The sequence below is a fragment of the Engystomops pustulosus genome, chromosome 5 (assembly GCF_040894005.1).
Source record: "Engystomops pustulosus chromosome 5, aEngPut4.maternal, whole genome shotgun sequence".
NCBI lineage: Eukaryota > Metazoa > Chordata > Amphibia > Anura > Leptodactylidae > Engystomops > Engystomops pustulosus.
The window spans coordinates 75,376,132-75,402,102 of NC_092415.1; the positions used below are offsets into that span (position 1 = coordinate 75,376,132).

Below are 25,971 nucleotides of genomic sequence, written 5' to 3' on the forward strand. Positions count from 1 at the left end.
GCCTGCACCCCTATGTCCTCCCTCTCCTCACACAGCCTGCACCCCTATGTCCTCCCTCTCCTCACACAGCCTGCACCTCTATGTCCTCCCTCTCCTCACACAGCCTGCACCCCTATGTCCTCCCTCTCCTCACACAGCCTGCACCCCTATGTCCTCCCTCTCCTCCTCACACAGCCTGCACCCCTATGTCCTCCCTCTCCTCACACAGCCTGCACCCCTATGTCCTCCCTCTCCTCACACAGCCTGCACCCCTATGTCCTCCCTCTCCTCCTCACACAGCCTGCACCCCTATGTCCTCCCTCTCCTCACACAGCCTGCACCCCTATGTCCTCCCTCTCCTCCTCAAACAGCCTGCACCTCTATGTCCTCCTCTCCTCACACAGCCCATATCCCTATGTCCTCCCTCTCCTCACACAGCCTCCTGCAGTATACGGCTATACGCGCTCTACATCCTTCAGAGCACAGCTCTTTCCTGAAAGCTCTGACTTTGCTCCTCCCCGGAGAGTGGTCACATGGCCGTTTCGTCATCGGAGGTCCTGCAGCCCAGTAGGAAATAGCATCAACAACTCGATGCTAATTTCATCAACGCGGGAAGACGGTAACCTGTGTCCTGCCGAGCGGAGCCCACGCCCCTCCCTGTGGAGTGTACAGGAGCGAGCTAGAGGGCGGGGCATAGCGCTGCGCCGGACTCCTCCCCTCTTGCACGGCCTGGCTGTTTACATGGGGGCCGCTCCCCCCTAGCGCTGCACTTGTCCTGTCACATCTTGAGCAGTGGCCGCGCGGGGCGCCTCAGTGGCTCCTCCCCCTTCTTCTCAGCAGCCTACGTCACTGCCGCTCCGCGCCTGGCCGCTTCTGTTGCCATAGAGACGGTGGCCTGAGAGCCTGGCTGAGTGCGGGCCGGGACATGCTGAGCATGCAGCGGAGAGCGCAGGAGCCCGGGGAAGTGTCCAGGGCGGCGGGGCCATGCAACGACGTGCGCTTCCCGGGGCCCCGACCCATGCGCCTGCTGGAGTGGAAGGTGTCCACCGGGATGTCCGTGCAGATCGGCTCCGTGCTGGCCCTCGGAGTAACTATCCAGGAGGCGAAGGAGAAGCGGCCGTCACAGGACGAGGCCGGGAGGCCGCACAGGGCGCCGGAGAGGAAAGTGAAGTCTGAGCGGGCCGGAGTGGTGCTGGAGCTGTGTGTGACGCCGGGCCAGGTGGTGTGTGCCGGGTAAGCGCGGGCTTGTTTACATGTGCTGCGGGAAGGCCGCGGCGCCCCAGCTCCTGCAGCGCCCCTTCTGCACGGGGTATGGGGCTCCATACAGGAACCCTGACCTTCCCCTATTGGAGAGGGCCCAAGCTGTAATCGTTGTGTCTTATACTATGTATCAGATATGTGTGTAGGGCCCCGTGCAGGACGTGGGTGGGAGTGGCGGCTGGCAGCTTCTGTACATTGATATAGATGACCAATTCTAAGCAGATGAATGGACCTGACCTATGAAGCCTCCCACTAGGGCACAACAGCTGCTGGTTGGATACAGTGCTGTGTATAATACTCCCAAACACGCAATATTGCTGCATATCCTGAGGATGGATGATGAATATTAAATAGGAACCTGTTAGGTAGAATTGCAACGCTTAACCACCACAGGTTGTTATGGAGCAGTGGTGTAGTGTCCCACATCACCCAAGATGGTCTCTGTCTGTGACCTGCATAAATACATTTATACTCGCTTTGATTTAAAGGAAACCTACCACTTTAAAATGACCCCTCTGACCCACAAATACCTTAAGCTAGCTCAGGATGAGCTGATGCCAGACCATATTTTCAATTAAACCAGAAACCGCTGTATTTGTAGAAACATTATTTTCTTGTGGTAGTAAAATCTCTCTTCGGCGCTTCTATAAGCGTCATACAGCGCGCACCCCGGACCCTACTCCGCGATCACGCTGTCGTCAGCGCCGCTCCCGTCACTAATTTTGCTGTGCCCGAGAGCCGGTGACGTCACCGAGCTCTCGGGCACACTAGCGCATGCGCACCACCTCCTCCCGGCGCGTCGCGGCCGGATCCCATTGCGCATGGGCGAAGTCCCGAAGCCTCGTAGTATCGCGAGGCTTCGGAGAGAAGACCCAGAAGACCACCTCCACTATGCTCGCCGCTATACTTCGCCCATGCGCAATGGGATCCGGCCGCGACGCGCCAGGAGGAGGTGGTGCGCATGCGCTAGTGTGCCCGAGAGCTCGGTGACGTCACCGGCTCTCGGGCACAGCAAAATTAGTGACGGGAGCGGCGCTGACGACAGCGTGATCGCGGAGCAGGGTCCGGGGTGCGCGCTGTATGACGCTTATAGAAGCGCCGAAGAGAGATTTTACTACCACAAGAAAATAATGTTTCTACAAATACAGCGGTTTCTGGTTTAATTGAAAATATGGTCCGGCATCAGCTCATCCTGAGCTAGCTTAAGGTATTTGTGGGTCAGAGGGGTCATTTTAAAGTGGTAGGTTTCCTTTAAAGCTGCCATGAAGCCAACATATTGTCCAGCAAGTCTAAGTCAAGCACCAGTGCAAAGAGCTCCAGATATTTATATTCTCCCTTATGCATTTTGGGACCCTAAACCACCAGTCCATAATGATGTGTAGTTGGTTAAGTGTCCCAAATCCACCTGACAGGTTCCTTTTTTAAGGTCAGCAATATCCGTTAACTAAAAAAATGCTGGAAGGGCGTGATAACACCTGCACAGTGGGTGCCAATCTGATATGAATCGATATTGTGAAACTGGAAGATCCTGGTGTGGAGTCTTGAGACGTGTGTTTGGTGCCACGCATGTGACCCTGACACTAGGTTTTAAAGATAAACATATTCTAAGGTTTTTTCATATATGTAGCTGAATTTTTTTTTTTTTAATTGCAGAAGGGAGAGTTGAGTTGAGGTCTGGACAGGTGTGAATAGATGCTAGAATTAAAGTATAGACTCTGCCAACAGGTATATATATATTTTTTAAGAAATTGCAGTACCACATGGTAAATCATTAAAAGGGAACCTATCAGCACCTCATTCCCCCTAATCCTACTATCAGTACCTTGTTATATAAAATGCATGTCCCACAGAAATCCTTCTGTCATATTTCTGTGTCAGCGCAACTGCAAAAAATACTATTTTAGGCTACCTTCACACGAATGTATGGGGGGGGGGGGGCATATATACGGCTGTCATATATACACCGTTTATACATCCCCCATAGACGACAATGGGCGCACAGCGCCGTACGTTCCATAGCCTTGTGATATATATTACTATGGACAGGGTTGTGGGTGAGCAGCACCGGTACTACGGTATGCCGGGGACACATTGTGTGAATGTATCCTTATTCAAATGTAATACACAAGAAGGTTGGGCTGTACAGTGTATTGCACTGTTTATCAAAGTGAACCTGTCAGCAGAGTTAAGCCCAACGAACACTACTAGCATCTTATCAGACACAAACACATCTTTACATTTTGTTCACTTTATGGTCAAGTATACTGACATCATACAAAAAAAATCAGCTTTGAAGTGAAATGCAAATTATCTTTTTAAAATCACAGATGAGAGCTCAGATCTAGAGTTAGCTGTGAATGCTCTCTCAGCTGGCTATTGACATCTGTGACCACAAGGACCTCAGGATTGTTGGAGGAGTCTGAGGGAGAGCTTAATAATTCTGAACTCTCTGCCTCCATGACTTTCTAAAGCTAGTTTGCATAACACATCTAGATCATGCCACCATTGGGGCCCATAAAAGTATCTTATCTCAGAAGGTGTTTGTCTGTTGATAAGGTGGTGGACTATTTCTGATAACAGGTTCTCTTTAACCTTAATAATAATAATTCTTTATTTATAAAGCGCCCCCAGATTACGCAGTGTGGCACAAAGCATGACAAAGTCTGTGGGCAGCTAAAAGAAGACTGCAGCAGGGGAAGGAGCGTCAGGAAGGTGAGTAAGGATTCAGTAAGGGTTATATTATGTAGATGACACGTGGCGTTGACTTCTGTGATCTTTGCCGGACCAGTACTCTCACGATATATTGCTCTACAGTAGTATTGCAGTATATTATATGAGAGGATGAAGTACTCTACGGGACCAGAAAAATTTGAAACTTTGTTCTTTTTTTTGGGAGGGGGGGGGGTTACTTTAACTCCTTCCGGATGTAGGACGTGATAGTAGTGTAATGGCTGTACTATTACGTCCTGCTTTTGGCACCAGCTCCCAAGGAGTTGCTCCGATTGTGGGTGTTAAACCCCCTTACACGCCGTGGGCAGGAATGACTAGCTCAATGAGAGCTTGAATAAGTGATCGCAAAGAAAGTCTCAAGACAAGAGTCCTTGTATGTTTACCATGTCCGATGAGGTCCACCCGTCACACGGCACAGGTAGAGGTGGGCGTGCACAGATACTTGATAGTAGTTGGAGCTGAGCATGTTTACAGGGGCTCAGACTGACCGCGGTGCCGGATGAGTTGAGTACACCTTTATTTTTTTTAAAAAGCCCTCCCCGGCCTCGCTCCAAGATTTTCTTTCAAGGTGCAAAATGGCCATGTTAAGGTGTTAAAACAGTAAGAATAACAAGACCTATGTAACTGTCCTATCCCTGGAATCCTTTTCAAAGCTCCTGGCTCTGCTTTCCACAGGTATCACTAAAGTGAGTGCAAAGACAAATATTAGCTTTTTTGGAACTGTGAGCCATTTATATCCCAGAAGTCCTGACTTCTAGTCCCAAGTCCTGGGAAAAGCATTAAAATGGGTTTTCTACAGACTAGGTTATGAGTAGATCATTGGTAGTGAGACACAAGCCACCCACACCAATCGGCTTCAGGCCAACCGGATGGTTAATACACTGTGGATGGCTTTGTTTTTCAAACTTCAGTTGTAGTGTATAAAAGCAGGTGTCCCAGCAGTCAGATACCAAAGACCAATCCTATAGATGGGTTCTCCTACCTTTTTAAGACCAAAACTATACTACATTTTAGGTTACGATTTCTCTGTTGTGAAAAAAAGAAGCTGGACCATATTGGAGAGTATTTATTTTTTTTACTTTCACCCTGGCCTTCTTGAGTAGCTTATTTTGTTTAGTGTCCTCATGTTGACATAGGATTTGTTTGCAGTTGTGTTTTGTGTTTTTATATGCCATCATATTTTGAGTACATAAAACTTATTAACCCTTTTATAACCAAGGGTCATTGTTACCTGCAATTAAAAAGGTTCTGGCCTTATCTTTGTAACAGCTTTCAATATACCGGTAACAATTTTTTTCATGAAATGTGAGAAACAAACTTGATGGTATATTTATTGGATACATGTTTTTGTTTATAGAATTAGCAGACTTCTAACTAACTAAATGTGAAAAAATACTTTTTTGGTAATTTTGTCCATTAAATCGCAACTCTGAAATAACCTGGCAAAATTGTTTTATCACTGCAAGAATAAGCTTTTGACAACAATTCCAACAATACGTATATCATGCTGCTATTCTTCCTAAGTGGAGATCTATCCTGGAATATCTATTAGCCCTTCTTATAAAATCATCTTCAACCTCTCCCGATGCGGGCAGGCACCTCCTGGATGTGACATCAGCTAAGGGCACTGAGGCCTGAGCAACTTTCCTCACTTCCCATAAGTCTGAGCTTTCCTCTCTACCACTAGCAGTTCAGGGGTTAGTGTGTGCAGAAAAAGGACCTTGTAGAGAGATTTGTGTGAAAGAGGCGCCAAAAATTGTGTAGCATTACCAACCGGCTGAGGAGATGAGATGGAACAAATGTACTGCAGCGTCTGACCCCAGTGTTGGGACAAGCCCAGTATACTGATATAATTTATTAATAGAAGACAAATATAAAATGAGGGGTAAGCCAAGGATGACGTGCTGTACTGATATTGAAATAAGGAGCAAAGGGGAGGCTAGAGATGAGGATTAGTTTATTTTGTAGTAATGAAAAGGACAACGCGTTTCGATGTTTAAATGGTGTCTTCAGGCCAAAGTAAAAGTAAATCTACACCTGTAAAAAGATAAAAATACAAAAATTACAAATAAAGGGCTTATTCACATGGCCGTCTGCGGGGACGTACATGCGGCCGCAAATTTTCAGCCGCATGTACATCCCCATAGACGGGATGGCACGTGTGGCACTGATCCAGGCAGCATACCGCAAAAAGATGGCTTGCTCTATCTTTCGGCGTGTGTGTGGCCTTGAACCGCTGTTTTCTATGGAGGCAGGAGGGGCCATCTTTTTGAAGCTGCCGGCAGCGATCGCGATGATAACACCCGCGATCGTTGCTAGCACTGATGGTGGGTGTTACCGCTAAGTCTTTGCTGCAATATGCCCGTGAGCCCTCTCCGTGCACCGGGACCGGCGGGCGGTCGTGAAACAGTTAATATAGACTTACTAATAACAATGATATAAAAAGATTATATAATGAAGTATAAGGTCCGTCCTAGTATAATACATAAAAATTCAGTATGTAATAAAGATGTAAACATTTTATCATAATAAGGGTGGGGGAGGAGTAGAAGTCCATGAAGGTGTCAGTCAGTTAGGGGGGCTCAATGGGAACCTGCCACTATCTGTAATTCTGAAAATGCGGTGACAGGTTCCCTTTAAACTGCTCGTTTTATGACTTATTCATCATGGAAAGATGTAGCAAGCAACATCTTGCCATCCTCTGGATACGTTGCTTTGCAGGATGGGGGACTCTAGTGATGTCGCTGTCCATATGAAAACCGTGACATCACTGGTGAAACACCCCTAACACCGGCAGCGTCCAATCTCCAGCTGCTCCTCTCCCCGCATTCACGGGACAGAACGAGTTGCAGGATGATGTATCCCCCTGTAGTGTTTGTGGCTCAGCAGTCTATTCTATTGTCATGGGCTTGTGAGTGGACCTCACACTCCAATGAGACACAGGTCACAAAACAATGGACCACGGCTCTGTTGTATGTGGCCAATGAGATGTATGCATCTGTGTGCAGGAAACCTTAGCGTTGGGCAGCTTTGATAACTCTGACCCATTGTCTGAGTGCTGTGTATAAAACACAGGATGTGGCAGTGGCTCTTCCTGTATTTCACAGACTGATGACACAGATCCCTTTACTGTGCCAGAATTGCTGGGTGTTATCTAGATGCAGATCAGCTTTGATAATGAGAAATATTGCATAAACCATAACTGTTAACATACTTAATGCAGTTGGAAAATATGTACATATGTTCATCAAGTTCAACCAAGTAAGGGAAGGGATTGGACGAGGAAGTTATGTAAGGGAAATCATTCTATACATACATATTCATAGCATAACCATCAATGTTATTTTTATGTAAAAAGCAGCAAGACCCTTCTTGACGCTTTCTGCAGTGCCTGCTGTGACCAGTGCATGAGGATGGCCATTCCACAGACTTACAGTTGTTACAGCAAAAAAGCCTGTCGCCTCTGGAGATTAAACCTTCTTTTCTCCAGAGACTGTGCCCCCTTTTGATGTAATTTAACCTGAAACAACTTTCCACCATTTTTTTTTTTTACGGACCGTTTATATAAACAAATCATGTCCCACCTTGGTTGTCTCTTTTTGAGACTAAATCTAATTATTTTATAATCTTTTCTCACAACTGAGACCTCCATGCCCCTTATCGTTTTTGTGGCTCTTCATACCCCCTCCAGCTCCAGGGCATTCTTTTTATGGACCTGTGCCCATAACTGGACAGCATATTTCAGGTGAGGGCTAACCAATGCCTTGTACAGTGCCAAAATTACATCCCTATCCTGAGAATCCAAACTACTTTTGATACATGACAAGATCTTTCTGGCTTTGGAGGCAGCTGACATTGCATGCTGTTATTTAATCTAATATTTACTAGTCACCCAGGTCCTTCGTAACAAGAGACTCTCCAAGATTTACTCCCCCCAAGGACATATGTTGCCTGTGGATTATTAGCCCCAGGTGCATAACCTTACATTTATCCACATCGAACCTCATTTGCCAAGTAGGTGACAACTCTCAGTACTCAGTCATCCTGCAGCCTAAGAACATCCTCCATAGACTATTACACTACACAACTTGGTGTCAGCTGCAAAAATACGCAGTGCAAGTTAAATAATAGTGGGCCCAGTACAGAACCTTGGGGTACATCACTTATAACTGCATCAACAACAAAAAGACCATAGCACTCTGCACCCCCAATAGATTTTTATTAGTTTATAGCCACACAACAAACCCATTAAAATGGATATGTACAATTAAAAAGGTTCTGGCCCTGGTCAACGAGACTCATCTGCCATTTGGGGGTTCCCCTTCATGTAATGATGTATTTGTCCTGTATATATTGGATCCTTGAGATATCACTATGTAAATGGGAACCTCTTGTATGGCAGTTGAGTCTTATCCTGGACCACGACCAGAACCTTTTTAATTGCATGTAATGCATCTTAAGGACGCAGCCATTTTGTAGCTTAAAGGAAACCTACCACTGCTGATGGTAGGTATTAGATGTAAACACCGGGCACCAGCTCAGGGTGAGCTGGTGCCGGAGCTTACCTTTGCTAGTGTTTTAAACCGCTATATCGCGGTTTAAACACATTTTGATGAACAGCCCCGAGGTAGCTCCGGCGTGGCGCCTCCGCACTTCCTATGGAGGCGTTCCCCATTTTTTGTATTTTGACTTGCGTCGCTTTATATGGGTATAAGTTTTGAACACTGTTACTTATCAAAGCGATTCTGAGATCATTTTTTCCCCCACATGTTGTACTTCAAATTAGTGTTACATTTTGGCTGATAAGTTTTGCATTTATTTACAAAAAAAAGAAAAAATGAAGATTTTTTTGAAAAATTTCCCTTTTTCTGAATTCGAAATCATTGCGTTTTCAGGCAGATAGATTTACCATCTAAGGCTGGATTCACACGACCGGTGCCCGCCGTACCGTAGCACGGCGGGCACACGGCAGCGCGCGGGGAGAGGAGGAGGGGGAGAGCGCTGCTCACCCCCGCCCCTCTCCATAGGGATATATGGCGCACGGCGCCGTATGCCCTGAAAAAATAGGACATGTCCTATTTTTTCACGGGGCACGGAGCAGTACGGTGCCGCACGTGTGCTGCACCGTACCGCTCCCGTAGGGCGCCGTGCGCCCATTGCCGTCTATGGGGGACGTATATCGGCCGTATATACGTCGGCCGTATATACGTCCCCCTTGCGGTAGTGTGAATGCAGCCTAAATAAGTTGCTGAATAACATTTCTCATAAGTCTACTCTACATTTTCATAATTTTTGAAATGTCTGGATAATTTATTTTGATGTTACGTGGCTTACCATTTTGCAGATAAATACAGTTTTGAATGAAATTTTACATATTTAGCATCAAAACCCCCTATATAACCAACCCATTTTCAAATTTGCACCCCTCAAACTATCAGAAACAGCTTTTAGGAAGATTGTTACCCCCCTTGATATCTTCATAGTAATTGAATCAAAATGGAGGTGAAATTTAGAATGGTCAAATTTTGTTCATTGTACATTTATTTATGTTGAATCAAGTTTATTGAACTGTGAAAGACACAAGGCAAAATACACAAACAAAACGAGGCTTATAAGGATACAACATAACTTGCAATGAGAAACATACATATATCCAAATCATATATTTCCTTTTCTGCAAAGCCCTGTGAGAAAATAGTGACCTCTAGGGTGAGGAGGAGGCTAAGCTCAGAGACGGAACCCTAAGAAATATACAACGTTTCACATCCTTTTCTCTTCCCCACAAGGCCCGTCGACTCCTGTCGTATATATTAGGGCAGAATATGAATCCTTAGATCTGCTGAGAATAAAGTGCCAGTAAGGGGCACAAGAAGGAAAAACTCGCAAGGACACAAAACATTAGACAGAAACATTCAGGGTAGAACACATAGGGGAGGGGATCCTATAGGGCAGTGATGGCTAACCTATGGCACTGGTGCCAGAGGTGGCACTCAGAGCCCTTTCTGTGGGCACTCAGGCCATCACCAAAGATGAGTCCAGGTATCTTACTGCAATCCCAGACAGCCCAGGACTTGCTGTGCACAGAGATATTTTAAAGTGACAGTGCTATCTGGGACTATTCTCTGCTTTATTGGTGTCCTCAGGGGCTGGTATCAATGAAAACTGTGACAGAGCAGGGAGTATAAATCACAAATTACATTTCTGTGTTGGCACTTTGCGATAAATAAGCGGGTCTTTGTTGTAGTTTGGGCACTCGGCCTCTAAAAGGTTCGCCATCAATGCTATAGGGTGTCACCCCTTGGGTTAGGAAGAGGAATGAGTGGTTCAGATATTCCCATCCTCTGTAATAGGGTTATACGTTTATTTAGCCCTAAAATTTACACATTTCCAAAAGATAAAAAGAGAAGACTCAACATACAATTGGTTCTGCAATTTCTCCCGAGTACAGGGGGGGCGATCGTGGGGGAAAGCCCCCCCCCCCCTCCAAAGGCAAATTAAATGCCGTGGTCGCGCTGATTGTGGCATTTAACGGGTTAAACATCCACGATCGGAGCCCACTCTGACCTCGGATGTTACACTGGGGTGTCGGCAATTAGTTACAGCCGGCACCCCGTGTTTCCCGATGCGCTAAGGGGTTAATGTATTTGTGTGGCTAAAACTAATAAAAGGGATTTAAGTCTATTGTGGCATTGTGTTCTTGTTGTTTATGTGAATAAATTGTAGGACTAATTTGCATCCCTGCTGTGTGCTCCCTTTCTTACCTTCACCACTTATAACTGGTGATAACTCTGAGTAGGAATCATTGACCCCCTACTCTGGATACGATCCTTCAGCCAGTTTTCAATTCAATTGCAAACGAATCTTGACAAACCAATAGAACTTTTTACCCATCAGGAGGCGTCTGAGGAACAGTGATCAATGCCGTTGTAAAGTCCAAAAACACAATATCCACAGCAGCTCCCCTGTCCAGGCATAGTCTCACCTCTTCATAAAAACAGATGAAGCTACAGCTGGTTCCCACCTGCATTTTGTCTTCCGTTTTGCAGTTTCCGTTTTTAAAAAAAATGGATGAATAACTGATTTGTTTTTTTCCATGGATTTCATTGGACTTGCTATGGTGTTTGTTAGCATTTTGTTTTTACATCTTTTGATAGACCTTCCATTATTTGAGCATTTGGTAGGAATAAACCAATGGATATAAATAATTATTTAAAAAGCATATTGCACCCAGCCTTTAGTCTGAAAGCTTAGTAAACCCATGCGGGAAATCAGTCTTTTAGCATCCCTAAAAATATTTTCTCCACAATGGAAGTTAAAGGGGTATTCCCACGAAGACAAGATTCTTAAATAGGCTCAGGATAACAAAATACATTCACTAATTCGCTGTTTTAACAAAAATACAGCATTCCACAGATATAATTCCAACCTGTGTCTATCAGGCCTGGTGTATCAAATACACTGCTTTGTTATTTTAGCTGTGTGCTTAGGGTCATTGTCTTGTTGCAAGGTGAACCTTCGGCCCAGGCTGAGGTCCAGAGCACTCTGGAAGAGATTTAGAATATCTCTGTCTCAACTGCATTCATCTTTTCTTCAATTGCAACCAGTCATCCTGTCCCTGCAGCTGAAAAATGCTCCCATAGAACGACACCTCTATATTTCACTTGTATTGGGCAGGTGATGAGCAGTTGCTGTTTTTCTCCACTCATACCGCTTAGAATTAACACAAAAAAATATTCAATCTTCGTCTCATGCAAACTGTATGCAGGCTTTCATGCGTCTTGCACTGTAAAGAGGCTTCTGCCATAAAGCTCTGACTGTTGGAGGGCTGCAGTAATGGTTTACTCAGCCACCGTAATCTTGGCGTTCTTCTTTACCTCTCCTTAAGGCTCTTCTTCCACGATTGCTTAGTTTGGCTGTCTTAGTTTGGTTGTTCCAAACTTCTACCATTTAAGGATAACGGAGGCCGCTGTGCTTTTGGGAACTTTGAGGGCTTTATAAAGAATTTTGTAACTTTCACCAGATCTGTGCCTTGACATAATTCTGTCTCTGTGCTCCTTGGGCAGTTCCTTAGACCTCATGATTCTCATGTGTTATGACATGCACTGTGAGGTCTTGTATAGCTTGGTGTGTGTGCCTTTCCTAATCAAGTCCCATCAGTCACAGCAAAGAGTCTGAATACCTATGACCATGTAACATTTCAGTGCTTTATCTTTAATAAATTAGCAATAATATCTACGTTTCTGCACCTGATGTATGATTATAAGCTATGCAGCGGCTCCACTGAATACACCCGAAGGGGCGGGGACTGCATCATATGCTGGCTCACAAACATTGACATAGAAATAGTGGGGGCATTTATTATATATCTTATGCTGTCCGTCCCTTTGTCTGGTTAAGTAAATTATTGTATTCCCCTAATAATAACCGTTCTGGAGCCTCTCCTTTTAAAAAAAAAAAAAAAACTTTGCATAGTGCGGTTTCAGGTACATTTTTCAATTGTTACACCTACTTTAGACATGCGAGTTGCATATGAAAATCCATTCCTGTCTTTTTCTTTAAAAAGGACCTGTCACCCCCAAAAAGACCCCCACCAAATATGCCCCCCATAATTCTCTCCCTAGTCCCTTTCCATATATGCCCATTTTTTTAAAAAAATATATGTTGGGAAAGTTGGTTGTAACAGATAAGAGGTCGGCACTGGAAGTCGGCCTTATTCATGAGGGGGCCAGCTGACACTCCCCCCACCACGCCCCTGCCAGCAAGGACCTGTAAGCGTAGCCAGCAGCAGCACATATATTTCGCAATCGCTGCCGGCTCTCCATGAAGAGGTCGCGCCACACTGACAGCAGCCGCACCATGCTTTTTGACAGCGCCGATGTGAGATTTAAATTAGTTTTATGAAGTCCAAGAGTAGGAGAGTTTTCCCTTCCCTAGAATACCACTTCACTGTAATTATGGTTCTGCTTCATTGACCAGATGTTCTGAAGTCCTGCGCATGATGTCAATAACATGGGAAGAGGAGAATGAGGGAAGCATGACTCCAGTGTTAAACTCTCCGCCACCCTACAACCAATTTACATATCACTTCAAAGTGGATTTTCTGGCTAATGCCATCAACCTGGGCCATGAAAGCAACTTGATCTAGAAGCTATTCAGCTACTTGACAACATACTGGTGTTTGGTTTATTAGACCATTTTCTGATGACAAGTTAAACGGTCTTGTTTGTTAAAGAACACCTACCACCAGGATAAAGGATTGTAAACCCAGCAGACTGACATACTGGTGTGTGCCCCCACTGGTCGTATCTGCTCTTCTTTTAGCTTCTTATTCCCTTGTGTTTACAAAAAAATATGGCTTTATGTATTATGCAAATGAGCCTCAGGGGCTAGATTACTCAGATTACAATTTTATTGCAAATTGCCTTGTCCTACTCAGTGATAGATGTTACAGACCAGGATGATCTGAGTTGATGTATAGTTTTGTGGGAAAAAGACTCAGTATAACTTGTCATTTATTGGCTTAAAATGCTGACCAACCCCCTGGCTTTACAAGCGGCTTCTCCTACTCTATAATACCATCAGCATGGTTTGGGGTTGACTGTAAGGTGTTCCAGTACCAGCAGGGACATAGTACCACATATAGTATTGTGCTAGAATACTATCCTCTCAGTGCCAGGTATTTGTGCTGCCCTGCAGGCTGGAAAACCCACACAACGGATGCATAATAGAACGAGTCTGCACACAGTACTGGGACAAGCTGTATTTGTGTGGATTCGGAGTAGGGTGGGTGCAATGTTTGGTAACAGTTTTCATCCAGCAGCAGCTTGTTCTACCCAATCCAAAACAGAACTGCTTGTGTTCCCCATCTGTGAAGCTGCAGTCTCTGGAGAGATAGGACTAATTTTGTTTTTCATAGCTGCCTTTGAGGATAGGTGGTAAACAATAGTTTCTAATAGAAGGGTTGTGCCAGCAGCTGAACATAGCCATGTGCTACTCCAGGGAGGTTGTCTGGCACACACTGCCTTCAGTGTAGTATACATAACATCTTTATTCTACAGTTCTGAAAGTACCGGATTTGTGTTTATCAATATGTTTTTATTTTATTTTTTTTATCCGGGAAAAGCAACTTTTTTTAAGATAATTTTTTTCAAGTTGTAACCCATACAACCCAGGACAAATAACCTGATGACGATTTTGTGGTTTGAGTTGTAGAGTATGAGGTATTCTCTTCCTGGTACCAGCATTATAGTGGATGTAAAAGACTAGATAAATGTTGAAGAATATGTACTGGTAAGGAAACAATGTTTTGGGGATGAATATTCAATTTAAACTTGGATAGCCATATTCTGATTTACAAGGATTCTTCTGGGCCGTGTACACACATTCCGACAGGATTGTGTTTAGAAATTGTACAGGGATTGTATATGCTCTTTTAACCCTTATAGGACAGTCCTTTTCGTTTTTGCGTTTGTTTTTTTACTCCCCTTGTTCCAAAAGCTTTTTTAGTTTTAGGTTTACAGAGATGTATTCGGCTTGTTATGTGCGGGACAAATTGTACTTTCTAGTCGCGTCATTTATATATACCATGCAATGTACTGGAAATTTGGGTATCACTGAGACCCCCCCCCTCTGATCAACAAGTTAGGCCATATCCCTCGGTTATGGCCTAATTTTAGTTCGTGGGAAAACCTGTGCTCTTCGATCTGCTAGTGATCTTGGATTAATTTCTACCTTAATTTGAACCTCTCACTTACGCAGAGGTCACACTAGCTTTTTTGGCAGAGTAAAAACAATACTCTTAGGAATTTGTAGTAATATGGCGACTGCATACAAATGTGCCATGGAAACACTGGTCGGATCCCAATGACTGAGCACAGCACTGGACTCCTATTGTAACAGCGGTGTTGCCGTTTGGCTGGCAGACGGGGAGTCCTAGCATCATATTTCTCTATGATGTAAGGACTACTGTCCAGTGCACTTTTCTTGTTTTGTTCACCTTTCTGCCAATGGAAGTCGCTGTAGATTAGACAATTACTATGCGGCTATGCTGCGGTCAATCCGCCCCATGTGTATCCTGACCTAGAGCTGCTTTTACATGGGTTGTTGCCTTGTCTGAGTTTATCAAAAAATCTTCAGGTAGTCCAGCTGTACTGTGCTGTTTGTTTAGAGGCAGGCACGCTCTGATTGGGCTACTTTCACCTGCCCGACATGCCCACCTGTCCCAGTAGCTGATGCACATTGAAAAAAATGCTGTATCAGGTGCTTGGACAGGGGATGGGTGGAAGTTGCCCGGATTGGAGCGTACCTGCCTCTGTAAATAAATGGGCATGGCCCTGCGGGACAGCAGTGCAGGAAAAGGTAAGTATAGGTAAGTGTGTTGTTTACAATGCATGTGTGTTTTGGCTTAAAGTGTTATGTATATATATATATATATATATATATATATATATATATATATATATATATATATATATATATATATTATATGAAAAAATTATAATCTTTTGGGGCTCGTTCAGACGGCCGTATTGGGGGCTGTGATCACGACCCCCATATATCTCTATGGCTCCCGGTCACGTCGCAGTGAGCAATTCATCACTGTATCGTGACCCAGTCACAGCCGCTCATCTGCCTATGGAGGGAGGAGGAGTGAAGAGCGTTCACCCTGCCCACTATCTCCTCCTGGCCTAGTGTTCGCCGTGGATCTGGTTTGAGCAAGCACGTGGCAATGTGCATAAGCCCTAAGAATGGAAAAATGAACAACTAAAATAATGACCTCAGGCTTAGGCCAGTTAGCTTGCCCACAGATCCCATGTCGGCATCATGGGATCTGTGGGCAAGCTAACTGGCCTAAGATGGCCTATTCTCTCGAAGTTTTAGTTTCCCACATGTAAATTCACTGCAGAGTCTACATGCAGGAGGTAAATGGTGACAAGCCTGGCAGCTTTCATTACATGGAGGAGCATGGGACATGTAATAAGTTAAAGAAATCATGAGTAAACCAGTTACAAGAAGTGTATAGCCTGTGCTGTGTGAGCATTAAGGGTTAATAGCTTTTCTGCACTGTGAACAAAGTGCCATGTATAAGGTGGGGAAGGGGAGCAGCATGAGGTGCAGAGAGAGAGACTTTTAAAAGTTCTGTAGAATCATAGACTGGGATTGAGGGACTGATTTGGAACAGGGAAGATCTTGTACCTCACTATTCTGTGCACGAGACATATGTATCCACAGCTCTGAACACACCAAGCACTACTACATACACAGAGAAAGCTCTGTCACATGACCTCCTCTATAAGCAGGGAGTAGAAGCTCCTCCCCTCCCATGAAACCGATAGATAAACAAACTACGGACAGGCAGAGGAAGGAGCTACTGCAGCAATGAGGTAATCTGAGGGGTATAGCAAAGAAACTATTGGATATAGGTAATAAGCAAAGTTGTTTTACATCCTAAGACCCATTGTTTATGGGTGTTAAATAAAATTTCTGCAGCAGTAAGTTTTTTTTATTAATAAATGGACAGAAAATATGTGCCCTTCAATGTACTTGTTATAGTCAATGAATATTGAATAATTGAGGAATGCATGTTTGCAAATGTTTTGGGTTTTTTTTTTCTTCTTCTTTCGTTTCCCTCTTCCTTCCTCCATTGGAATATTGGTTATGTATTTGTGAGATACATAATGCAACCATTTGAAAAAATAAATTAATTTCTTCACATAATCAGAGATAAATATTTTCCACCACATCCTCAATTACTCCACACTTGCAACCATGTAGTTTTGGTAATTTTGTAGTTTTTCTCAACCCCCACTAAAAGACTGATTAATACATCAAATTAAAAGTGGAAATTAATCTAACTTTTTTTTTTTTTTTCGATAAAATTATACAGAGATGATTTGTCTTCTCTGCCATTATTACAGGGCTTTGTATTCTCTCTATACCTACTCTCCTCTGAAAGTAAGCTACAATGTATCCCAGTGTGTAGAGGTGGGTGTACTGTATTGGGAGATTGTTGTCTCTGCTGCTAAGAACTGGGGCTCCCTGGAGAGGGGCGTCTTTTCATTCAGTGATAGGAACTTTCTTATTTTTCAACAGACAAAAAAAGGAAATATCCCCAGCAAAGCAACAAAAGTAGAGGCTTCTCTCTCAGAGAGAATCCGGTGGAGGTCTGGTGTCGAGAGCGTAGCTGGATCCTGCCTGTCCTGCGTTGACTTATAAGCTAGGCTCAGAAGCTGATCTTGTTAGTGTAGCTTCCTCTGTATGTGGTTCCTCTGAATGTGGCTATGCTAGATGAGCTCTCACTATTGAATCGCATATTGTGCCAAACTCCTCCAATTTCTCGAAGCGTCTAATGCACATAGTCTAAATGCAGTTCATAGTGTTTGTATAGATCTCAGCGTTCTTTACATACAGCTGTCGTATACTGTACTTTTGTGAGATACTTGCACCTGTCTGATTTTGGCCTTGAATAAGGAGCTGAGGTCAGAAGGACCGGGTAGTATGTTAATGGTTGCGTTATCCATTTATGTTGGGAGCATTATTGAAAATGCACATATTCTGTTATGAGAGGAATTTGGTGTGATGTATTTTTGCAAGTAAAGAAACCTTTTCTGATTTAAAAAAAAAAAATGTATTTTTGTGATGGCCTATTTTAAATGCATTTTCTTTTCTTCTTTGAACACAGGGGTGTTTTGTTGAGACTATCAAGTTGTAACCATCCAGTGGTGATGAAGGGCTTGTGTGCAGAATGTGGCCAAGACTTGACACAGTAAGTAAAAGACTGAAGAAAAACACACTAATACTGTATAGCACAACACCACGAGCAAGGAAGCCTTCACATGAGCACCCCACATGTCATACTGTCTCCACTCCACTGTGTGCAATGAGGAGACCTTTAAAGGGCTCCTGTGTTATGAAATGAAGGCCATGTTATTTTATGCTCTATTATTACAGCTTTCTTCAGAAGCCTACTTGTTTTTGTCCCCACTTATCCGGCGGTTCATGATGTAAACAAGCCTTTTGTCTGCTTAGCCAAGTTTATTGGTATAGATGATACACCAGGTAAAAAACAAACAAAAAAACATGGTTAACTGCAATTGTTGGGTGTCTATATATTAGAAAAACCAAAAGTTGTCTGTAAGATTTTTCTTATAAAGTAAAGCAAAGTATGAACCTCTTCATCAGTGTTTGCTGGTTTAATTCAGCACCCCTTGATTCTTCCACCATGTGTTTGTGCTAGCTGACCTCTAATACCAATCAAAAGCCTAGGCAGCATTATTGGCACCAACATCACATCTCTACAGTCCAGCCAAGTGTCATCTATGCCAAGATCATTACCAAGTCTTGTGATTGCACACAGCGATTACCTGGCACATCAATGCCTACTAAATGCAGTGGCCCTGTAAACGGAATAGGACTCAAAAAGGTATTTTATAGGACATCTACCACCAGGATAAAGGATTGTAAACCAGGTACACTGACATACTGTTGTGCGCGCCCCCTGGCAGGATCTGTTCTTCTTTTGGCTTCTTATTCCCTGTTTTTATGCAAAATGGATTTTAAAATGATGCAAATGAGCCTAAATTTATTAGGTTTTAATGAACCCTGCATATGTTTGAAAGCCTTTTATTCTTAAAAACAAGGGAATAAGAAGTTTAAAGAGAAGTGGATCCTGCCAGAGGAGAGGCACACCAGTAGGTTAGTGTGCTTGGTTCACAATCCTTCATCCTGGATTAGATGTCCTTTAAGATTTATTTCCCTTTTATTGGTATTTTACTGAACTGCTTTACTGTATTTATTTCTTCAGGTTACAAAGCAAGAATGGAAAGCAACAGGTGCCATTATCAACAGCTACTGTGTCCATGGTCCACAGTGTCCCAGAACTTATGGTTAGCTCAGAGGTAAGTGGTTTTGTCATGTTCACTGTCTAATCCGCTGCACCGAATAGATTCCGAATGTCCTGTCAGTTACATCCTTTCCGGAAGATGATGACACATCTTTGGGAAATGTTATTACAATCTGTTAAGAAATTATTATTTTTATGTGGCTGGTTTACATTGCCAATTCAGTATCTAGCTACAGCAGGTAGATATTGAATTTTAATAATCCAATTTTGTCTTTTTATCAATTCTTTATTTATGAATGTATATGTGCAAGGAATAGAACACGTATCAACTAAATGGCTGTAAAATCCTGATTTGTCTGTTTTTGTGAACAGTTACATTCCCACCTTGTGTTTCCTGATGCTGTGCTGTTCACTGGGACAGAACTTAAAGGAATAGTAAATGAGCTTCACAATATGGAGTTAAAATGACATTTTAATTTTATGGGGAATGCAGTTACTACCTAAAACTGACGTTTCAGCAGAGCTGAACGATCCTTTGTGGTGGTTTTCCCCATAGTAAATTGAATCATATAAACTTGAATTAACAAAAGTATTTTGCATTGTGCTCCTGTTACTTTTTCCCCTCAATGGTCCACGCAGCATCCTCTACCCCGTTTCCTACAGACTGACCACATTTGAGAAGCCAAAAATGTGAAGACTTTCTACCAAGTACCTATAGAAGATCTTTCACAAAATGTCGCAGCTACCTTCACCTAAACAAAACATAAGTAATAGGGAGAGTTTATAGAGTTTACTCTCCCAGAGTGACTGGTCTCTTGTTAAATTGTGGTGCCTGAAATTATACAAGTACAGGAATTAGATATTTTGGTTCCTTTCCATTATGTTTTTTAGGCAATCTTCTTTACTCTTTGATAGCTTGTTCACAAACAGGTCCATTTCATACCCCATTGTTGCAAACTCTACGGTCACTTGGTTTTGGTTAAAGGAAATCTAATATTAATGTCAAGCAATATAAACCAGGGACATTTACTCATAAAATAAACCTTCTAAAATAAACTTTTAAAATTCTGCTAATGAGCCAAAATGGCTCTTGGAGTCCCTCAGAAATACCTCAGTTTTCCTGATGGTAGGTTTCCTGTTATTAAAGTTTCCTATTATTAATCAGTGGTGTAAATGTGATCTTGCTTTGGGACAAGATTTATATTGCAGCTATGTAACACACTGGAAGCTGCATATGTTTGTTTCTTCTGATACTTGCTTCTGTACATACTCTGGAATAATTTTTTTTTACAATTTCACTGTTTACTACTTTAGTTACTATTTTACACGCTGACATTTTATGTGTCTTTGTATTTGTCTTGTGCTTCTTTTTTTTTTTCCCCCTAACTTTTTTTATAAATTTTCCTTTTAGCAAGCAGAACAGCTGGGACGCGAAGACCAACACAGATTGCATCGAAACAAGAAGCTTGTCCTGATGGTTGATTTGGATCAGACATTAATCCATACTACAGAACAGCACTGCCAGCATATGTCCAGAAAGGTATTTTATGGCTTCCTGTTTTTAGTTCAGACTTTATTATAAAAAACTTTTTAAAACGGTGAGTCCATCACGGGAAGAGCATTATCAATGGTGGTGGTTTTGGGTGTTACTGGTGTGAAGAATGTATTCTTCTATTGCCAATGGGGCTATGTAAGCTTACCTAACCTCACTACCTGACCTCTGGATTGGAGAGTTGCTAATACGTACTAGGTGTAACAAGTAGTGTGAATTAGTAGGACCAGTGTACAATACGCACTGGGCATCAAATGAATACCTCTGCAACTCAGCCAGCTCAGAGTGGATATAGAGTATTATCGCTTTCCCCTTTTTAAGTACTTCAGCTGTTCCTGAGAATATCTCCTCTCTAAATCTGCTGAGGAAAGATGCAATTTTTACCTCCGGGGACATATTGAACAGGCTGATAAGTTGCTGCCATAGTAGTCAGGTGGGTTCTTTCTTTCTTCTCACCAGTCAAGGGTGCATGCATGTGTAGGGGGTGCAGAGGATTTTTTTTATTTTTTATAAATTCCTTTCTAAATTCTGTTCTATTCCTGATCAGGATGAACATTTAATGGTTCAAGGGCTGCATGGTTTTACTCAACTTTAAGGAGCCATGTCAATAACCAGTACCTGAGTCTTCTCCTGCTCCTCTTCTCTGGGTCCTGACACTGGCACATACAACCAGCATCAGGACACTGTGAGGACTCACTGCTGCGCTCACCACTACCTGGCCTAACTGCATCAGTTATGGAATAACTGGTTGGACTCAGAAGGGTGTGGGCCACAACTCATGGCTTGACAGGCTGTATGTGACCTTACAGCCATGGGTTGTGCACGCCTGTTCCAGTCCTTTAGTTGAGATGAATGTGCACTTTATGTACATGCTCAGTAGTAAGGTCCCTCTGCTACAGATCAGAGGAAAAAGGCACCAGGAAGGAATGGCTGTACTCATCTGGGCACTGCTAGCATCTTGCAGAAATCATGACTGTGAAGTTGGAATGATAATTTGGCTTACCGACTCCTGGTCAGTAAGTGTAGCTGCATCATTTCAGTAGTGTAGAGTGTGGCCCTTATTGCGTTGTCCCTATTATATAGACCTATTATCGCTGTCCTGATATAACTAACAGCATTGAATCCTTCTGGTTATCCTTTCGGTCTATTGATATATCTGTTTATTCTTTTGCAGGGCATTTTCCATTTTCAGTTAGGCCGAGGAGAACCAATGCTGCACACTCGCTTGCGTCCACATTGTAAAGAATTCCTGGAGAAAATTGCCAAACTTTATGAGTTGCATGTTTTTACCTTTGGAAGCAGACTTTATGCACATACTATTGCTGGTCAGTATATTCATAAAGGTTGTTTGTAATGTCTCTGATCAAAGTCTATAGAGTCTTCTCATTGGTACACTCCTAAGGAATAGATAGGCGCTGGGAAATAGGCTATAGTCACCTGCTCAACGGCTGTAATGTTGTCACTGTTATGTTATTCACTGTTCTGCCAGGTTTTTGTTTTTCTCATGGATGGAACAGTGAGCAAGTTGGTAAAGTCTTCATTATAAAATTAATTGGAAATGCCCCAAGTTAATGGGAACCTTTTAAAGTGATAAATTAACCTACCTAACAGGGGGTAAAGGAACCTTCTGATAGCATTGCCTCTTGTCAACGATATACACGTCTGCGCCAGGAAGAGGAGGAGCTGCTTCTCCCCCCCCCCACCCCTCTCCATAGAGGAACATGACGCACGGCCTATGGGGGCCATATATACGTCCCCCAACGGCCGTGTGAATGAGCCCTAAGGCTACATCCCCACAACGATGTGCCCGCCGTACCGTAGCACGGCTGGCACACGTCAGCGCCCAGGCCGTTTGAATGTAGCCTAATATTGATTACTTATTCTATGGATGGATACCGCTGAGAGAATGGGACTAGCACTACCAAAAATGAGGGTCAAAGTCATACAAAACCTGAGCAAACAATGAAGAAAGAAAGACGTATGCTATATGACCAAAGAAAATTCAACTTTATTAATACAATAGTATACCACAACAAAAACAGACATTATTAAAGCACACAGATCTAACCATGCAGTGGGACCCAGCATATGATAGTGCTTGTCACCCTGCAATACTCCAGCTCCCTCAACTGAACAGAACCCCTCCTAACAGATTTGTATAACGAAAATAAAATAAGCCGAGCTCAAAAGGGGGCCAAGTGTATGTGAACAATGTACAAAATGCATATGAGTATTACTAAAAGTAATAATGCCATGGAAAAATGTCAACACAAGGCCAAAAAAGAGCAAGAAATACTATTAATATCTACCTGTAATGACGAAAAGTAGTGCAGTAGGAGAGACGAGTGGGAGCTGGGGAGAGAGCTCCATGCGTATCGCCAGACAACTGGCTTCCTCAGGGGAATACATAAAATTATATACTATAGAGACAAACTCTTTTACTGTTGCTAATAAGTGAATTGACAATGTTTACATTTTACTGCTAGTTTCCAGGCTGCACTTGTATATGCCAGTGTTTGACAATTGGCTGCTATTATTGGCTCCCTGCATAATGATTTTATGGCTATTAGCCATAAAGTCATAGCCAATAATATATAAATATTAGCTCATTTTTTGGCAAACTGTAAAATATGTGTGAATCAGTGTGTGAAGACCTTGGTGTGCTGTAGTTACTATTCTCTTTTAACACAAGAGGGCAGTACAGGGCTGCATAAATAGATGATGATTCACATTGTGTTGTGTCATAGGACGAACATTTTTGCAATATTTTATTTCGATTTTTTTTCTTTCAGTGGGTTCTTTTAAAAAGTACATCTTTTACTTAGTTTTTTCAATTTTAAAAATTATGAAGCAAATTTATGTTAAGGACATTTCCATAGGCATGTTCCATGTATACAATTCAAGACTGGTAGCCAAAGTATAAATTAAAGGGATATTCCCATTTCGGCAAACTGTTTGAATAATGAAAAGTTAAAAAATTTTCAAATATACTTTCTGTATCAATTTTTCATGATTTTCTTGATCTCTGCTTGATGTCATTCTATAGGAAGCTTCTCTGTTACTTCCAGTGGACGGAAATCTGACCATGGTCACACAGGTGCGCGGCTCCTTATCACACAGAGAACAGTCAGAGCACAGGTTATAACGAGCCATGCACCTGTGTTACCATGGTCAGATTTCTGTCCCCTGGCTTCCTATAGCAGGACATCAAGCAGAGATCTCAAAAACTGTATGATGAAAATTATTAATTTTTCCAATGTACTTTCTGTATAAATTCCTCACAAACAATAATATTAATTTGCCGAAATGAGAACACCCATTTAACTTTCTTCTTAGACTTTATAGACTTAAATGAGTTATTGTTATTTTCGATCCACAGCATAGGGAATAACTTTCTGATTAGTGGTTGTACTCCTTATAGCAGTGATGGCGAACCTTTTACAGACTGAGTGCCCAAACTACAACCAAAATCCCCTTATTTACTGTGAAGTGCCAACATGCATAAGCAGTAACTTATTGACCCCTGAGGTCACCAATACAATTGACAGAAGGAGGGCAAATTCAAACAGTCATTGTATCTTCTCTCCAGGGTCTGTAAAGGAAGAATGGTGGGTCGAGCAGGATGACCTCCAAAGATGATGCAATTCTGTCAACACCTTCTTACTTTCCCTGCAGTTCCAAACACCCAATAAGAGATGCTGAGAGCTATTTTAAAGCGACACTTTAAGTTCCCTGGGACTGCAGGAAGACTCAGTGTTTGGTGAACTCTGTCCTTGGACGATGGCCTAAGTGCCCGCACCCGTGCCATAGCTTTGCTGCCACTGCCTTTATAATATATACAACCTATACCAGAAAACGGATAACAGAGGAACGAAAAGTCTTGGCTCATGCTGGGTTGGGCAGCTTCTATGTTAGCCTTTCCGAAGACTCCCAGAGAATAATTTGATGCAGTTTTGATATGTGCATGTAGTGTACAGCAGCAGCACATCTTAAGAGGAGGAAAGTTTAATGCTAAACTTTGTAGTTACAGCCTCAAAAAAAAAAAAAAAAAAAAGTAAAATCTGTGTGGATATGACCAAAGAGGTGCTATCTACCAAATGCTCATTTGAAATTAATTTACATAATAATTAAACCACATTTAACTCCTGCTATTGGTTTTTCACTTTTAGGATTTTTAGATCCCGAGAAGAAACTTTTCTCGCATCGAATATTATCGAGGGATGAATGTATAGATCCGTTTTCCAAAACCGGAAACCTTAGGTTTGACTATCAATTTTTATTGTAATAGAGATTCATTTATTTAGTTTTGGTCCTATTTATTCCTTATTTTTATACAGATTGGTGAAACATATGTATGCTTTTACAGTTGTGGCTCTTGAAGAAACCTACCGTGAGTAATCTTCTATCAAAAGTAGATCTGATTTGTAGATTCCTTCTGCCTGCCTCTGCTCTAGTCTGTAATTTAATAATCCTGGAACCTATTCTAACTTGTTAAGAACTTTATTTTAGTAATATGTAAATTAACTGGAGCCTGGCTGGGCACTGGGAGCTAAGGTTACTCCACGCCACAGTAGTTAATTTACACATTACTAGAATAAAGTTTTCAACAAGTTAGGTTGGGTTCCAGGATTATTAAATTACAGATTAAGGAAGAGGTAGGCAGGAGAAATCTACCATCAGTTCTACTTCTGATGATAGATTCCTCCTTTTAACCCCTTCATTTGACCCGAGGCTACATGGCTTCTGCATATCCATTACAATGAGTAAAAATTACAGACACATTAGGTATCGCCGTGTCGCAAAATGGTTGATCATTCAAAATATAAAAACCGGTTATTGACTGTGGTGACCTCCAAGACGGGAAATGGCGCCCAAATGTCCGAAACGCGACTTTTACACCTTTTTACATCACATAAAAAATGGAATAAAAATTATCAAAATGTCGCACACTCCTCAAAATGGTAGCAATGAAAATGTCAGCTCATTTCGCAAAAAAAAAAATGACACCTCACACAGCTCCGTACCCCAAAGTACGAAAAAGTTATTAGCGTCAGAAGATGGCAAAAACTTTTTTTCTTTTTTGTACACATTCTTTTAATTTTTGAAAAAGTATTAAACGCAATAAAACCTGTATAAATTTGGTATCACCGCGATCGTACTGAACCAAAGAATAAAGTAGGTGTGTTATTTGGAGCGAAGAGTGAAACTCGTAAAAACTGAGCCCACAAGAACGTGACGCACACGCGTTTTTTCCCAATTTTTCCACATTTGGAATTTTTTTACGGCTTCCCACTACATGGCATGGAATAATAAATTACATCACGGGAAAGTAACATTTGTTACGCACAAAATAAGCCCTCACACAGCTCTGTACACGGAAAAATGAGAAAGTTATGAATTTTTGAAGATGGAGAGCGAGAAATGAGCGAAAATACCTTGCGTCCTTAAGGGGTTAAGTAGGTTGTTTGGAAGAGCTGCATTAATTCTACAGAAAAACATGTTTGCCACAGTAGCTGGGGATAGGATAGTGAATAGAGAAAACACTAAATTTGTGTCAAACATGTGAATAATTATTGTATTATTATATATGAAAGCTTGATGTTTATGC

The 25,971-nt window shown here is 42.4% G+C and overlaps 1 protein-coding gene across 2 annotated transcripts in view; it reads left to right on the forward strand.

Moving 5' to 3' along the window:
* The first annotated feature begins 529 nt into the window (after positions 1–529).
* The window catches only part of CTDP1 (CTD phosphatase subunit 1), a 70,952-nt gene continuing 45,510 nt past the window's right edge, over positions 530–25,971 (forward strand). For both annotated transcript variants that reach the window (XM_072152387.1, XM_072152388.1), the window contains exons 1-6: positions 530–1,212; positions 17,651–17,734; positions 18,773–18,866; positions 20,223–20,351; positions 21,538–21,688; positions 24,533–24,623. In XM_072152387.1, the coding sequence (XP_072008488.1) occupies positions 905–1,212; positions 17,651–17,734; positions 18,773–18,866; positions 20,223–20,351; positions 21,538–21,688; positions 24,533–24,623 (857 nt within the window). In that variant the 5' untranslated portion in view covers positions 530–904. The remainder of the gene's footprint in view (positions 1,213–17,650; positions 17,735–18,772; positions 18,867–20,222; positions 20,352–21,537; positions 21,689–24,532; positions 24,624–25,971) is intronic.